At 36.5% G+C, this 17,469-nt stretch overlaps 2 protein-coding genes across 2 annotated transcripts in view; one reads left to right on the top strand and one right to left on the bottom strand.

Annotated features, from left to right (window-relative positions):
- The first annotated feature begins 447 nt into the window (after positions 1-447).
- LOC149798084 (uncharacterized) lies at positions 448-6,944 on the top strand. Its single transcript, XM_089963172.1, has one exon. It carries the CDS (start codon positions 1,127-1,129, stop codon positions 3,164-3,166), a length of 2,040 nt encoding a protein of 679 aa, XP_089819298.1. The 5' UTR covers positions 448-1,126; the 3' UTR covers positions 3,167-6,944.
- A 1,977-nt stretch (positions 6,945-8,921) lies between these two features.
- Positions 8,922-17,469, bottom strand: part of LOC149798083 (phosphatidylinositol 3,4,5-trisphosphate 3-phosphatase TPTE2-like) — a 57,722-nt gene continuing 49,174 nt past the window's right edge. The window contains exon 15 of the mRNA XM_089963171.1: positions 8,922-12,444. Within this exon, the coding sequence (XP_089819297.1) occupies positions 12,336-12,444 (109 nt within the window). The 3' untranslated portion in view covers positions 8,922-12,335. The remainder of the gene's footprint in view (positions 12,445-17,469) is intronic.

The raw sequence follows: 17,469 nt of genomic DNA, 5'->3' as shown, positions 1-17,469 counted from the left end.
GTTGATATCTGCATGAATCAAGTTTTGTCCCCCTCCTCTCCCCCCCCCAAAAAAAAAAAGTTGAAATGACGTCCCTGGTTATATGGTATAATTGACATGACATCAAACGTAACCAACATAATCTTAGTGGTATTCATTATTAACAATTCTTGTTTAAAGTTTCCCTTTTGGTTGTTGTAATAGATCTTTCTTAATTTAATAAGAAAAACGAGCACTAAACAATGTAGTGTACCTAAGCAAAGCCAATGTACATGAAATATGAGTATTGTTACCTTTGATCGAGGTAACGGCTAAATGCATGCCTGAATGCATTAAGTTGTTTGACTTTCTCTGGCTCGAATGACTTTCAAAAGGGTTTTAAATAATATGACTTACTGATCTTCTTCGTGATAATAGTGTTGTCCTTAAAACACAACACGGTCTTAAAGCGATACACAACCCTAACGGTCTTTACATTTAACCGCGTGTTTTGGAGTAGCATAAATCTTGGATTTTATCATGTTTGTTCGGCGAATTCAAAGGATATATTTCTGTTCAATGATAAAGACTGACAAACTAATGAGATAAAAATCTTTTAAAAAAACATTCTGGTGCAAATAAAATGGATGATGCAGTGAGAGAGGAATCCAGGACTATTCAGTGCTATTCGGAAAAGTGTGGCTGGAAGTTATTTATAAATGACTAACTTCTGATGTCAACTATGATCCAAAATTATGTTGAAATGATTGGAAAGAACTGAAAATACACGATTCCTGCTATACACGTTTATTCATGTGTGAGACAAACTTGTTTCATAATTAGGGAATATTCCAGGTGTATGTTAATATTAATTTCAAAATTTATTCGTGAACGTGTATCGCTTGAAGTTCAAACAGACGAGGAGGTCATTTTTAAATGGCACCAAGTGAAATGCGCGGTTCATAATGGCAACGTGATTAGTGAAATATTTTGTAACTGGTTTGACTACAGCCGACCCCAACCCCCCGACATTTTCAGAACAAAACATACTTAGATGATTGATACTTAGTAAATTAATTTCAGTTGATTTCATATTCGCCTATAGCAATTGTTTATTAGATAAATTATTTTGAAGAATATTGATCCTGGGTGATACCTCAGAAAAAAAATGAGTGCAAACGAAGGCAATAAATTACCTCAGGCTGCCTCCAATGCAAACACGCCTCGTGTTTCTGCCAAGATCAAAACAATACCTAAAACACCATCAAACAGCCAAATAGCGGCGGTAAATGGCGTAACCAAAAAGCCAAAGACTATTCCAAAAACAAGTTCGACACTAGGAAGTAACGGCGCTATTCCAAAGACAAGTTCGACACTCGGAAGTAACGGAGCTATTCCAGAGGATACGACGGCTGAAGTTGCTATAGGTACCGAGGAAGAAGATTCTCTACGTGACCAGCCTAAAGTGAGCACGCCTAAAAAAGAGGGTGATCTCGGAAATTTCATTGACCCCGTCTGCGATATGTGTGATGAGGTTCGTCCTCTGGAGTCCCGATGTATCCAGTGCAATGTCAACATGTGCAAAGAATGCGCCAAACATCATCCAAGAATGAAAATCTCCTCCAAGCACGATATAGTAGCTTACAAAGGAGAACCCAAGAAAGAAATAATTACAATTGGGAAAGAGTTCTGCAAGAAACATCCAACAGAAAAGCTGCAGTTTTATTGCAAAGTCTGTAAAAAGGCACTCTGTATTAACTGTAAATTGACCAATCACGAAGGACATTTCACTAGGGACTTGAATGAGGAAGTGCAAGAACAAAGGGAAGCAGTTCCTATCCTGTTGCATCAAATGAAGACAAATTATCTACCAACGCTGAAAAAGATGCTTAGAGAAGCTGATGATAACGAGCAAGAGCTTACATTTAATGTTGATAATGCAGTGTCATCCATACAAGCGCGAACAAAACAGCTCCAAGATGATGTTACCAAGGCCAGCAATAATATTGTAAAGAAAATGAAGGACAAAGAGGGCAAAGCGAAAACAAAAATAACTGAAAAAAGGAGCGCGTTGCGCACTACCATTCAGAAAGGTACAAACATTATTCAAGAAGCTGAGAAAGTTGTTGGTTCTGGAAATGATTACGAAATAATGGAACTTTACCAAAACATGCAAAACGTTTACGAAATTTTCCAACAGGCCGTGAAGAAGACGTCTGCAAAGTTACTTTTCAAATTTAAACCAGGATCAATGGCTGTTAATGGTATAGAAAATATCATTGGACAGACAGTGGAGTCGAATCCTCCAGCCAAGGTGATCAAAGCAAAAGGCAAGGCAAGCACAGTTCAAGTTGTACCCGACTTAGAAGCAAAGCAGCTATCAACATTCACGTGCACGAAAGTCCCTGGAGGCAAAGTAAGCAGCATAGCCCCGATTTCACATATCGCAGCTTGGATTTCTTTTGGCTGGACCACCACGGAAATCTTTCTGTACGGCAAGGATGGCACAAGGAAGAGCAAGGTTTCCTTGGAGATGCCGATTGATGATATTGCCGCATCCACAGAAGGCATCTTTGTGTCACAGTTCTCTGGCTCAACAGTCAAGTATATTGACCAGAAAGAGAGGGTAGAAAACGTTATAGAAGCTCCAATGAAAGTTCGCGGCTTGTGTGTGCTGGCCAATAAAGAAATTCTCTGTTGCGGAGTCGACAGATGCACAGTAAATCCCCCACCAACAAAATGCTCTCTCTTAAAATTCACCTCCAAAGGTAACAAGGCAGGGTTGATAACTGGAGACAAGAAGAAGAAAGTGCCATGTCACCCATACAGAGTAGCTGAGAATATTGATGGTTCAGTCTGCATAACGGACTGGCTGAATGATAAGGAAGGCAGAGTGATAATATTCGGCAATGATGGAAGGGCTAGGACCATCTACACTGGTGGTTCCACGGACATGAAACATTTCCTACCCTACGATATATGCTGTGACAAGTATGGGCACATCATTGTTGGTGATGTAGGCAACAAAGAGGTTCATATCTTGGACATCAAAGGACACTTTATCAAAGTTCTTCTGACCAAGGCCCACCTTGTCGGGGAGAGGCCATACTCGTTGGGCATTGATCAATCTGGACACCTCTGGGTAGGAAATGAGAGGGCAGGGGTTCGAGTGTTCCGGTATTTGAAACCACCAGGCCCCGTCCTCTAACGATGACTCTACGTAATGTACAACAGCAGTAAAACGGAATCTAACTGAAACAAAGAATGTACACAATACAAACTGAAATATACAAAATTAGATTATTTTTTTTTTTAAAAATTGACAATATTAATATTTGTTTTTAACAATCAACAAAATAGCATGATTCTCGTCATTGCTATAGTGTTTTGTATTTAATGCATATACATGTTGAATCAAACTTGTTTGTATGCAAATTTCAATGTTATAACAGACTACATGATAACGATCCAACACCTACAGGTTGTTGTTGTGTTTGTTTTAAATCAAAGGATCATGATCAATAAACAGGCAAACTACATCTGAAGATTTATTTTGATATGCTTTATTAATTAATCCTTTTAGTAATATTATAAAAATATTCAAGCAGGGTCCATCTCCGGGCCCATTAGATGTAGAAATGGTTAATACACTGTATTACTTATTGGGGATTTGGATGTACCTGGTATCTGTGAATCCTTTTATGATAGGTCTACAATTTTCTTACTGTGAAAACTATATATCTCTTCAGGACATAGTTCAATTTTATTTATATTTCTAGTCATTTTTTAAAGATGAAAATGAGGAGATTTAGATTCACCCCAAGATACAAACAACTGTCAGGATTTATATAATTTGGTTCCCAAATGAATGTTGTTATCCCCATGAATGTTGTTATCCCCATGAATGTTGTTATCCCCATGATGTTGTTTGTAAAGACAAAAGCATGAGGATTTTGTGATACCCTCAGTATGTGAGTCCATCCATCTATTCATTATCACATCTGACCCACTGAGTGGACATTCACAAATCTGTGTTGCCCCCATGGTAACCATCTATGATAGAGGTGTTATTGTTGTCTCCAACTCCTCTGGTCCACAGGTGAGGGTCAAAAGCCAAATGTACCAACATTTAATAATAATGACATTTTCCAAATATGTGATGTTCAAATCTCATTATGTTTAATCAGTAATTCAGATGTTTTTGACAGATTTTCCAACAAGACCTATGGGTCACTGTCTGAGGGTGGAACCGATACCATACTCTTCCAGTTAGGAATGAGCAAGGGCAAGGATTGGATGTTTTAAAATTATGTATAACAAGCATAATCATTGGCAGCTGTTCATGTTTTGAAATTAAATTACATCAAGTACACATATGACATGCATTTGCGTAATATAGCATGCTATTGATTTGGTAAAGGGGTTTTCAATAGTTTACTGGGTCTCATTTTGTCTTGTTTCTGAGGTAAATTATGTCATCATAATGAAGGTGTGAATTGCATGATTAAATCATTAATTACAAATCTAACACAGGGCCAGATTTAGACACAGTGAGGCCCTAAGCTATGGGAAGCTGTACAGGCCCTATTTGGTAAGTGTCAACAGGGGATAAGGCTGTGTAATAACCAAACCTGGCAATTGTTTACTAATTATTACAATGTCAGTTATGTAATTTATATAAAATATATTGCATAGATAATTATAGTGATTATATTATGCAGATAATCATGGGTTAAATTATTACTTAAATATAAATTACAATAAAACTGTAAAAAAAAAAAAATCTTCTGAAACTTTGAGAGGCCCCATCAGACCGTGAGGCGCTAAGCTTTAGCTTGTTTAGCTTATGCCTAAATCTGGCCCTGCTCTAACATATACGTTCAGTGTGCACATACTTAACTACTGAATGTTAATTGTAACACAAACCGAGTTAGTGCATCCAATTGTAATTCATTAGATCAACTTAGTACCATATCACCACCCTGATTCACGAATGACGTCAGCTCTCAAACAAATTTCATCTGCCAAAAGTCAGTTTAGAGGGGCAGTGTAAAATCATAACTTAAAAATGCCTTCACAAGACATGGATGGCAACACTTCATGGCAAACATGGACAGTAACTTCAAAATCTTTTTTTAATGTCTACCTGGCAGGGTTATACATCTGTCAAGCATTCCTGTCTGATTGTTTTACTTGGACATCGGTATCCTCCCAAGAGAAAATGGGCTATGCTGTCACAGTCAATGTTATGCAACTTCAAATACCCTATACCGGTAGTTTGAGTTTACAGACAATGGGATACTTTATTAATTTTACATGATCTGCTATGATAATTGTAGCTCTAGAAGTAATGGAAAATTAATTTAAAAACATTGTATGAATGTACCAAAGACTGGTCAAGATAAATAAACAAAATTGAATGAAAATATTGCAACTTTTAAATAATAATTGTATGGTATGATTTGAGCAAGGTATTGCCTGCTAATTACGAATAATTAGCTTATTCCGTTGTATCTTTTTATTAGGGACTGAAAGCCATATGACAACAAAGCAACACAAATATACTTGTACTGAATGTCATTTAGTATAGGCCTATTTAAATTTACTGGTTGATTTTAACATAACCATTCTTAATACCTTTTAGGTTTGTTATTAATGACCACAGAAGTTTCTTACTATGAATTATATGTCTGAGTTTGATGTAGAAAGTGTGTGGTCCTTTTCTTTATTGATAATTGTTCTAGGTATTCTGGCAAATAGAACAGCCTAGTCCTATGGATAGGTATTCAGGCAAACAGAACAGCCTAGTCCTATGGATACCTATTCAGACTGACAGAACAGCTTAGTCCTATGGATACCTATTCAGACTGACAGAACAACCTAGTCCTATGGATACCTATTCAGACTGACAGAACAGCCTAGTCATATGGATAGGTATTCAGACTGACAGAACAGCCTAGTCCTATGGATACCTATTCAGGCTGACAGAACAGCCTAGTCATATGGATAAGTATTCAGACTGACAGAACAGCCTAGTCCTATGGATAGGTTTTCAGACTGACATAACAGCCTAGTCCTATGGATACCTATTCAGACTGACAGAACAGCCTAGTCCTAAGGACAGGTATTGAGGCAGATAGAACAGCCTAGTCCTATGGATAGGTATTCAGTCTAACAGCCTGGTCCAATGGATATGTATTCAGGCATATAGAACAACCTAGTCCTAGACACCCGGGTGAAGAGAATTACTGGCTGTATAATACTACCGCTTACACGATATGCAAAATATAAAATTTGACTTAGTGTTTTTTAACACAAAGCCTCATACCAAATTTGGTTTCAGTCCATGAAGTCTTTCAAAAGTTATCAAGCAGGGAGTAAACAAAGTTATTTGTCAAACAGGGGCCCTAACTCTGCACAACTCTGTAAAAACAGTTAAAATAAAACTTTAAAGAGTTTTTTTTAATGTAATGCCTAATATCACATTTGATTTCAATCCATAAAGTTCTTATAAAATTTGACAATGAACAGAAATGTAATTTGTAATTGGCATGACGGGATCATATTAGTCATGGTAACACTACATGCCACCTCCACTAATATGGTGGATGGATAAAAATGGACATTTATAAGTGAATTTTGAATTGCCTCACTAAATTCAAATGGGGGGGTAGGGATTAAAATTTCATCAGTACCAAACATACACTAACAAGAGCTATGCCCTTGTTCAAATTACAGACTTCCGTTGGACAAGCTATTATTTCTAATTACATAATGTAAATATTAGTCATGAAAATGTAACATTTTAACTATGTATGTGACTTTTCATTGTCTGATTACAACTATACATCTTATGTACTTTATAAATGAACATGTAACAATGTGTTCTTTGTTAGAAATGCAGGTGCTCTGAATGTGTTGTGTCTTACAGACAAAAATCTTGGTTTTATATGTTTTGCATGTTTGAATAAACTAATATCTTCCAATTTATTTTCGTATTTTTATGTAATGGAACGTCCATGTTATACTATTGCAATTAAGTCATCTAAATGTGTATTGGTGTATTATGGACATTTCTAAATGTGTATTGGGGTATTATGGACATTTCTAAATGTGTATTCGGGTATTATGGACATTTCTAAATGTGTATTCGGGTATTATGGACATTTCTAAATGTGTACTCGGGTATTATGGACATTTCTAAATGTGTACTGGGGTATTATGGACATTTCTAAATGTGTATTGGTGTATTATGGACATTTCTAAATGTGTATTGGTGTATTATGGACATTTCTGCATCTTGATTTAATATTTGACAACATTTTGAGATCAGTACAAAATAATCTTATAGTGCCTAAGGCGATTACTTTTTACAAACTTTGAAAAACGTCCTTCGTACTGGCAAGTACATGTAGACAATCATCACAAACACTTAATAATGAGATGACATGCATTGTTATAAATTGATCCCATTAATTGTGTGTGTGTGTGTGTGTGATTTGGAGTTTTAATGTAGCTTTAACAATTTTAAAGTCATATCGCTACGATGTCTGCAATGTGGCAATTTATAGTGATGTCTAGCACTGGGGCATCATGCTGCAGACATGTAGCATAATGTCCCACCCAGTCACATTATCCTGACACCAGGCCAACCAGTCCTAACACTAACCTCTTAATGCTGAGCACCAAGTGAGGCAGCTGTTAGTACCATTTTTGTAAGTCTTTGGTATGACTCGGCCAGGGATCGAACCCACAGCTTCCCACATCCAAGGCGACCGCTTTAACCACTAGACCACCGGAGCGGTATCCCATTAATTGAGTTTTGCATATGTCAATTAACTGACATATGACAAAAGATTACAACAGAATGTTAACCAATTCAGTCCCCAGCCTGGCACAAGTTGTAATATACCAGTAATATCATGGACTAATCTGCATGCCTAACCTTAGTAGGGCAAACTGAGATTGCCCAACAGAGTAGGGCAAATAGAAAAAGCTTGTCCACCTGAGTGGGTAAATAGAGCAAGCTTATCCACCTAGCATGGGCAAATAGAGCTTGCCCAAATGAGTCGGGCAAAAAGAAAGCTTGTCCACCTGAGTAGGGCAAATAGAAAGAGCTTGCCCAACTGAGTGTGCAAAAAGAAAGAGCTTGCCCATAAAGAGCTTGTCCAGCTGAGCAGGGCAAATAGAAAGAACTTGTCCACCTGAGTTGGGCAAATAGAGCTTGTCCACCTGAATAGGCAAACAGACAGCTTGTCACCTGAGTAAGGCAAGTAGAGCTTGCCCAATTAATTAAGGTAAATAGAGCTTGCCTAAAAGAGTAGGGCAAATAGAAAGAGCTTGTCCACCTGAGTAGGGCAAATAGAGCTTGCCTGAATGAGTAGGGCAAATAGAAAGAGCTTATCTACCTAAGATGGGCAAATAAACTGGTCCAACTGAGTAGGGCAAATAGAAAGAGCTTGTCCACATGAGAGGGCAAATAGACAAGGAATATCACCCGAGTTAGGCAAGTAGAGCTTGCCCAACTTATTAAGGTAAATAGAGCTTGCCTGACAGAGTAGGGCAAATAGAAACAGTTTGTCCACCTGTGTACTGCAAACAGAAAAAGACAGCCTGCCCAGCTACTGAGTGAGCAAATAGAAGAACTTGCCCAGCTGAGTGAGCAAATAGAAAGAACATGCCCAACTGAGTGGGCAAAAAGAAAGAGCTGACACAACTGAGTGGGCAAATAGAGCTTGTCCACCTGAGTGGGCAAATAGAAATAACTTGTCCATTTGAGCTGAGTAAATAGAGCTTGCCTGACTGAGTGGGCAAATAGAAAGAGTCTACCCAACTGAGTGGGCAAAAGAAAGAATTACAATGTAATATTCATAAATTTAGCTCTTTATAATTTCAGTATTTTCCATCCAATTTTCACAATGATGAATGATGAATTTCACGACATATATAAAAGGACAAAATGAGTCATTTAAATCCTTTATTTTGAATACACTGTCACATGTAAAAAGTGCAACATAATAGATGCAATATACCTATTGCACATTCTGATGATAAAAAGATATCTTTCATTGCACTTCTTGAGTAAATTAACACAGGCATTACACGAATGAAATAAACTTCTATACAAGAGAAGTAAAAACATGGCAATAACTTTGTATAATTAAATTAAAATTCATCACTGACTTAGTTCCATGTTATCAGCTCACAACTTCTTGACTGCATATGTAATATATAGTTGAAATAAAATACTGGATTAAGAAACAAAACATTAAAAAACAAGACTTCTGCAGATTATATTTGTGTTTGCATAAAAAATATGTCGATAATTTAACTACACTGTCCATCTATTGCACAACAGGCCATAACTCTTATCATAATTTGCTACATAATTCTTGCAATTTACAGGTCATAATAATTAATACTTATTTTGAATACAAAATTGTATGAGAACATGTTGAATTATTTATATAGTTATTAGGAACACGGCACTCCTCCACCATAGGGTCCTAATACACTATAGCCTTCTTCAATTACACATTTCCTGTCAAAAACAGTGTGTAAAAAAAAAATCCTACAAGCCCACAGGACCAACTGGTCCTATATTTCATGAAACAAGACAGAATGTTGTCAATGAATCGATTGTAAAGGTTATTTAGATAATGAAACGGAAAATAAATAAAAACACAGATTATGATATTTATATCATTTCAAATTTATTAAATGTATTAAATTTGACTTAACAAGGCTACTGTTTACTGACCAGGACAATGATGCTTACTGTCCAGCAGATCCAAATCCAGACATAACTCATCTAGAGGCTGGACATCAGAATCTGTTACTGTCATTGATGACCAGTCCGAATCCTAGCCAGAAAAGAATCAGAATCCTCATCCATTGACTTGTCATCAATGTATGACTAGACGAGTTCCAGCACTGGACTGTTGGAACTGAATCAGATATGTCCACATCAGCAGGTTGCAGCTGAGCAGTTAGCAACATTGCCATGGTCTTAGTATGCAGTCAGCAACATTGTCATGATCTTAGTATGCAGTTAGCAACATTGCCATGATCTTAGTATGCAGTTAGCAACACTGTCATGATTTTAGTATGCAGTTAGCAACACTGTCATGATCTTATTATGCAGTTAGCAACACTGTCATGATATTAGTATGCAGTTAGCAACACTGTTGTGATCTTAGTATGCAGTTAGCAACACTGTCATGATCTTAGTATGCAGTTAGCAACACTGTCATGATCTTAGTATGCAACCTGTCTCTATATTCCAAGTGAATTATGTAACCCAACTATTTTTAAACATCATTTTCATATGATAGTGTCATATTTCTATTGAATAGTTCTTTTTACTTGGTTGTGATTGTCTTTTGTAGCTTCTGGTGGCTTCCAGGCATCCAATACCTCCACATTTACTCTTGGTGGCTTTCAGGCATCCAATACCTCCACATTCACTCTTGGTGGCTTCCAGGCATCCAATACCTCCACATTCATTCTTGGTAGCTTCCAGGCATCCAATACCTCCACATTCACTCTTGGTGGCTTCCAGGCATCCAATACCTCCACATTCACTCTTGGTGGCTTCTGGGCATCCAATACCTCCACATTCACTCTTGGTGGCTTCCAGGCATCTAATACATCCACATTCACTCTTGGTAGCTTTCAGGCATCCAATACCTCCACATTCACTATTGGTGGCTTCCAGGCATCCAATACCTCCACATTCACTTTTGGTGGCTTCCGGGCATCCAATACCTCCACATTCACTCTTGGTGGCTTCCAGGCATCTAATACATCCACATTCACTCTTGGTAGCTTTCAGGCATCCAATACCTCCACATTCACTCTTGGTGGCTTCCAGGCATCTAATACATCCACATTCACTCTTGGTGGCTTCCAGGCATCCAATACCACCACATTCACTCTTCATACTCTGATTTTTGTACAATAACATTTATATTTCTAGAAAATATTTGCAAATTTTTCTACTGAAGAACCAGCTGAAGATTATAAATAACATTTTTACCCACAATTATTCAAGTGATGTAAAATAAATTAGTGCAAAGAATGCATCAACCTCTGCCATGATAACATCTACAGACCTCCTTTAGGGTCTGATGGAAAACTAATGTTTTATAATGGCTTGTTTTGTTTCTACATTATTGTTTATGCATCATCATCATCATCATCATCATCACAGATAAAAAAAAATCAAGCAATGTCCTGCATACCTGAATTGTATCCTCTGAATAAGGAAACAACTTTATCTACTGAATGATTATACAATGAGCAACTATGTTACCTTTCATAGCTTAAAATGGTTTTAGTGTATTAAATTCTTGGTCCTGTGGGCTTCCCAGATGTAGAATGTATTCAATTCTTGGTCCTGTGGGCTTCCCAGATGTTGAGTGAATTAAATTCTTGGTCCTGTGGGATTCCCAGATGTAGAGTGTATTAAATTCCTGGTCCTGTGGGATTCCCAGATATAGAGTGTATTAAATTATTGGTCCTGTGGGATTCCTATATGTAGAGTGTATTAAATTATTGGTCCTGTGGGCTTCCCAGATGTATAGTGTATTTGATTATTGGTCCTGTGAGCTTCCCAGATGTAAAATTTATTTAATTCTTGGTCCTGTGAGCTTCCCAGATGTGGAGTGTATTAAATTCTTGGTTCTGTGGGTTTCCTAGATGTAGAATGTATTAAATTCTTGGTCCCATGAGTTTCCCAGATGTAAAGTGTATTAAATTATTGGTGCTTTAGGATTCCTAGATGAAGAGTGTATTAAATTATTTGGTCCTGTAGGCTTCCTAGATGTAGACTGTATTAAATTATTGGTCCTCTGGGTTTGCAAAATGTAGAGTGTATAAAACTCCTGGTCCTGTGTGTTTCCCAGATGTAGAGAGTATTAAATCCTTTGTCCCATGGATTTCCTAGATATATATTGTATTAAATCCTTGGTCCTGTGTATTTCCCTAATGTATCATTACTAAACTATTCTGCTATCAATCCTTATTTTTCAAATGATTAATCATCAATTTTCAACTTTATGTAACCCATGGATTAACATTCAAATGATTAATCCATGCATTAACAATCAAATGATTAATCCATGCATTAACAATCAAACGACTAATCACCACAGTTCTCAAACTATGCAGTCCAAGCACTAACATTCAAATGATTCACCATTGCAGTTGTTCTTGACGGAAATATAGGCAAACAATCAACAATGAAGGTATGTAAAAAGTATTTTTTTAAACATATTTTGGGCAAATGTGTTTAGCTATAACTAGAAGGCCTGCTCCTATAAAACTGTCTGAGTCTCTTTCAAAATAATAATAATGTTGATATTATATGGTCTCCTTTAGTTCTGTGCTTCTTCAAATGTGATGTCAATTGAGAAAGATTCCCTGAAAACCTTCCTGGTCATCTTCTTGTGTGGATTATCTATCTGGTCCCTCTGAAGCAACAACCTGACAATAAGAAAGATTATTTTAAGATTCTTATATGAAAGCAACACTGATCTTTCTCATACAATTAATAATTGATGGCTGAATATTGGTGAATACAAGCTTCCAGAAACCTATACTGGACACATTCAACAGACTAAAAATTTTGATCAACTGCAAATACTCCTTTTGGACATTCATTGTCATGTATGTAAATTACATTCTTTTTCCTACTCTGAGATGGCAAATATAAATATGACAAGTGCTAAACGTTTGTCATAGCTAATCCACAAATGTGACTTCACCTTTCAACCAACAAAGCACATTATGGTAACAACTGTCATTCTTGAGAGTGATTCGACCTGCAATGCTTTGCATACCATCAAGCATCAAATACAATAACCACTGTACATTGTTGCTATAACAACCATAATGGCTTTGTTTCAAACTAAAGTACTGACACAGAGAATAGTAATAAAGGAAAAGTAAATGAAGCAAAAAAGCACCTATCCAAGTTTTCTTTGTTGATTGTTCAATGTTAAAACTGTCAATTGGATAAGTTTGTTGGCATAAATCACCACTGATTTAAATAAAAATATATAAAATCTTCAGAAAGACATGGCGCTATTGTTTTCCCAAGTTATCATATAGCTTAAATATGTACAACAAGCATTAACCTTCATGCTGAAGAGAATGAGAGATGATTGGGTTGAAACCTTTAATCTCAAAAAGTCAACAAGTTTCAACAGCAATGATTGGTCCAGTGACAAGTTTCAACAGCAATGATTGGTCCAGTAACAAGATTCAACAGCAATGATTGGTCCAGTAGCAAGATTCAACAGCAATGATTGGTCCAGTAACAAGATTCAACAGCAATGATTGGTCCAGTAACAAGATTCAACAGCAATGATTGGTCCAGTAACAAGATTCAACAGCACTGATTGGTCTAGTAACAAGTTTCAACAGCAATGATTGGTCCAGTAACAAGATTCAACAGCAATGATTGGTCAAGTGCTTTCAGCTGAGATACAATAAAATAATGAAAGAGCTGCTTTGCAAGTTATGTCAAAAGTAATCACAGATGAAGAATTCATCTTTCAAGGTGTTTCAGATTTTTTAAAAGTGAACCCTTTTCAATGATGCAGGATATAATCAACATGCCTTAAAAGCAGACAATGCAGCAACAATCAACACTATTTGTTATGCGTTCTATGTAGCAACAAGCAACACTCTTTGTTATGTGTTCTATGTTCAACAAAGTGTCTGACTTGGCAGATAAAGCTATGACAATGCAGCAACAAGCAACACTCTTTGGTCTGTGTTCTATGTTCAACAAAGTGTCCGACTTGGCAGATAAAGCCATGACAATGCAACAACAAGCAACACACTTTGTTATGTTTTTCTATGTAGCAACAATCAACACTTTTTGTTATGTGTTCTATGTAGCAACAAGCAACTTCTTTGTTATGTGTTCTATGTTCAACAAAGTGTCTGACTTGGCAGATAAAGCCATGACAATGCAGCAACAAGCAACACACTTTAGTATGTGTTCTATGTAGCAATAAGCAACACTCTTTGTTATGTGTTCTATGTAGCAACAAGCAACACTCTTTATGTGTTGTATGTAGCAACAAGCAACACTTTTTGTTATGTGTTCTATGTAGCAACAAGCAACATTCTTTGTTATGTGTCCTATGTAGCAACAAGCAACACTCTTTGTTATGTGTTCTATGTAGCAACAAGCAACACTTTTTGTTATGTGTTCTATGTAGCAACAAGCAACATTCTTTGTTACGTGTTCTATGTTCAACAAAGTGTCCGACTTGGCAGATAAAGCCATGACAATGCAGCAACAAGCAACACACTTTGGTATGTGTTCTATGTAGCAATAAGCAACACTCTTTGTTATGTATTCTATGTAGCAACAAGCAACACTCTTTGGTATGTGTTCTATCTAGCAACAAGCAACACTCTTTGGTATGTGTTCTATGTAGCAATAAGCAACATTCTTTGTTATGTGTTCTATGTAGCAACAAGCAACGCTCTTTGTTATGTGTTCTATGTAGCAACAAGCAACACTCTTTGTTATGTGTTCTATGTAGCAACAAGCAACATTTTTGTTATGTGTTCTATGTAGCAACAAGCAACACCTTTTGTTATGTGTTCTATGTAGCAACAAACAACACTTTTTGTTGTGTTCTATTTAGCAACAAGCAACACTCTTTGTTATGTGTTCTATGTAGCAACAAGCAACACTTTCTGTTATGTGTTCTATGTAGCAACAAGCAACACTCTTTGTTATGTGTTCTATGTTGCAACAAGCAACACTCTCTGCTATGTGTTCTATGTAGCAACAAGCAACACTCTTTGTTATGTGTTCTATGTAGCAACAAGCAACACTCTTTGTTATGTGTTCTATGTAGCAACAAGCAACACTATTTGTTATGTGTCCTATGTAGCAACAAGCAACACTTTTTGTTATGTGTTCTATGTAGCAACAAGCAACATTCTTTGTTATGTGTTCTATGTTCAACAAAGTGTCTGGCGTGGCAGATAAAGCCATAACAATGCAGCAACAAGCAACACACTTTGGTATGTGTTCTATGTAGCAATAAGCAACACTCTGTTATGTATTCTATGTAGCAACAAGCAACACTCCTTCTTATGTGTTCTATGTAGCAACAAGCAACACTCTTTGTTATGTGTTCTATGTAGCAACACTCTTTGGTATGTGTTCTATGTAGCAATAAGCAACACTCTTTGTTATGTGTTCTATGTAGCAACACTTTTTGTTATGTGTTCTATGTAGCAACAAGCAACACTTTTTGTTATGTGTTCTTTGTAGCAACAAGCAACACTCTTTATGTGTTCTATGTAGCAACAAGCAACACTCCTTGTTATGTGTTCTATGTAGCAACAAGCAACACTCTTTGTTATGTGTTCTATGTAGCAACAAGCAACACTTTTGTTATGTGTTCTATGTAGCAACAAGCAACACTTTTTGTTATGTGTTCTATGTAGTAACAAGCAACACTTTTTGTTATGTGTTCTATTTAGCAACAAGCAACACTTTTTGTTATGTGTTCTATGTAGCAACAAGCAACACTCCTTGTTATGTGTTCTATGTAGCAACAAGCAACACTCTTTGTTATGTGTTCTATGTAGCAACAAGCAACACTTTTGTTATGTGTTCTATGTAGCAACAAGCAACACTTTTTGTTATGTGTTCTATGTAGCAACAAGCAACACTTTTTGTTATGTGTTCTATGCAGCAATAAGCAACACTCTTTGTTATGTGTTCTATGTAGCAACACTTTTTGTTATGTGTTCTATGTAGCAACAAGCAACACTTTTTGTTATGTGTTCTATGTAGCAACAAGCAACACTCTTTGTTATGTGTTCTATGTAGCAACAAGCAACACTCTTTGTTATGTGTTCTATGTAGCAACAAGCAACACTCTTTGTTGTGTGTTCTATGTAGCAACAAGCAACACTCTCTGCTCTGTGTTCTATGTAGCAACAAGCAACACTCTTTGTTATGTGTTCTATGCAGCAATAAGCAACACTCTTCGTTATGTGTTCTATGTAGCAACACTTTTTGTTATGTGTTCTATGTAGCAACAAGCAACACTTGTTGTTATGTGTTCTATGTAGCAACAAGCAATACTCTTTGTTATGTGTTGTGTGTAGCAACAAGCAACACTCTTTGTTATGTGTTCTATGTAGCAACAAGCAACACCTTTTGTTATGTGTTCTATGTATCAACAAGCAACACTCTTTGTTGTGTGTTCTATGTAGCAACAAGCAACACTCTCTGCTATGTGTTCTATGTAGCAATAAGCAACACTCTTTGTTATGTGTTCTATGTAGCAACAAGCAACACTTTTTGTTATGTGTTCTATGTAGCAACACTCTTTGTTATGTGTTCTATGTAGCAATAAGCAACACTTTTTGTTATGTGTCATATGTAGCAACAAACAACACTCTTTGTTGTGTTCTATGTAGCAACAAGCAACACTCTCTGCTATGTGTTCTATGTAGCAACAAAGTGTCCGACTTGGCAGATAAAGCCAAGACAATGCATTTTTCATTGCAATAAGAAAATCTTCCAAAATGATAAGTACTAATGCACTCACTGAGCTTTAATGAATTTTAAGTTTATTTACTGGAAATGTTTCGACATTGTTAGAAGGTAAAAAATCTTCAAAAGACCTTTCTTTTAGAGCCTCTATTGACAAGTCATGAAACCCATGTCAGGATCAAATAACTGTAGTCCAATAAAAATAACTGAAAAAAAACTTTTCAAATAATATAAACTCTAATTTTAAGCAACTCATTATTTTTCTTACACTGTATTGATACATCTGCATTATTTACACTAACTACAATAAATCTAAACCACTTTTAGCATCATGTGCTGGAAATGTTTGACATTCAAGAGTAAAAAATGTTTCATATTGATGTAGTGATCTCAACTTCCAGCTTTACAAGTCAAAATATAAGAAACAGTACAATTGCAAAATTGTTTATTGACAAATTTTAGTAAAGTTTAGTTCTGATATGGACTGAAATGATAGTAAATATATGTAACTAACCCTTTACCTCATACAAGCGTCTTTGGACGCCTCTACTCCATTCGCATGGAAGCGCCTTTTGACGCCTCTGCAAGATTCGCATAGAAGCGCCTTTTGACGCCTCCTGTAAACATCAGCCATTTTGAGATGGTTTTCGTAGCGCCACCTTCGGGGAAAACCCCCCATTACATACTACATTCATTTCTGCGAATGACAATTACGTCAGATCACATGGTCGCTATTCATGCACTGGTCGATATCAGCTATTTAAAGTAACTGGGTCGTAATCTCCACTCGACAAAATGGCAGCTGCGGATTTCATTCAGTACGTACGAAGTTTTCACGATTAGAATAACAACCACGAAAGATTCAATAAATTAGGTAAAGGCTCTGATATTAATGTAGGCAGCAATTAGTTTTTATAAATTATCAAATTCAGATGACTTAGTGATATAGACGCACACGAAAACCTTGT

This window comes from Sinohyriopsis cumingii, chromosome 6, assembly GCF_028554795.1.
Source record: "Sinohyriopsis cumingii isolate HCF-2022 chromosome 6, ASM2855479v2, whole genome shotgun sequence".
In the NCBI taxonomy this organism is placed as follows: Eukaryota; Metazoa; Mollusca; class Bivalvia; order Unionida; family Unionidae; genus Sinohyriopsis; species Sinohyriopsis cumingii.
Note: the sequence above shows the minus strand (reverse complement) of the source record. Positions and strands in the feature narration are given on the sequence as shown.

What these genes read in the sequence shown, in the direction of transcription:
- LOC149798084 (XM_089963172.1), top strand. Translation starts at nt 1,127, where the DNA reads ATGAGTGCAAACGAAGGCAATAAATTACCTCAGGCTGCCTCCAATGCA.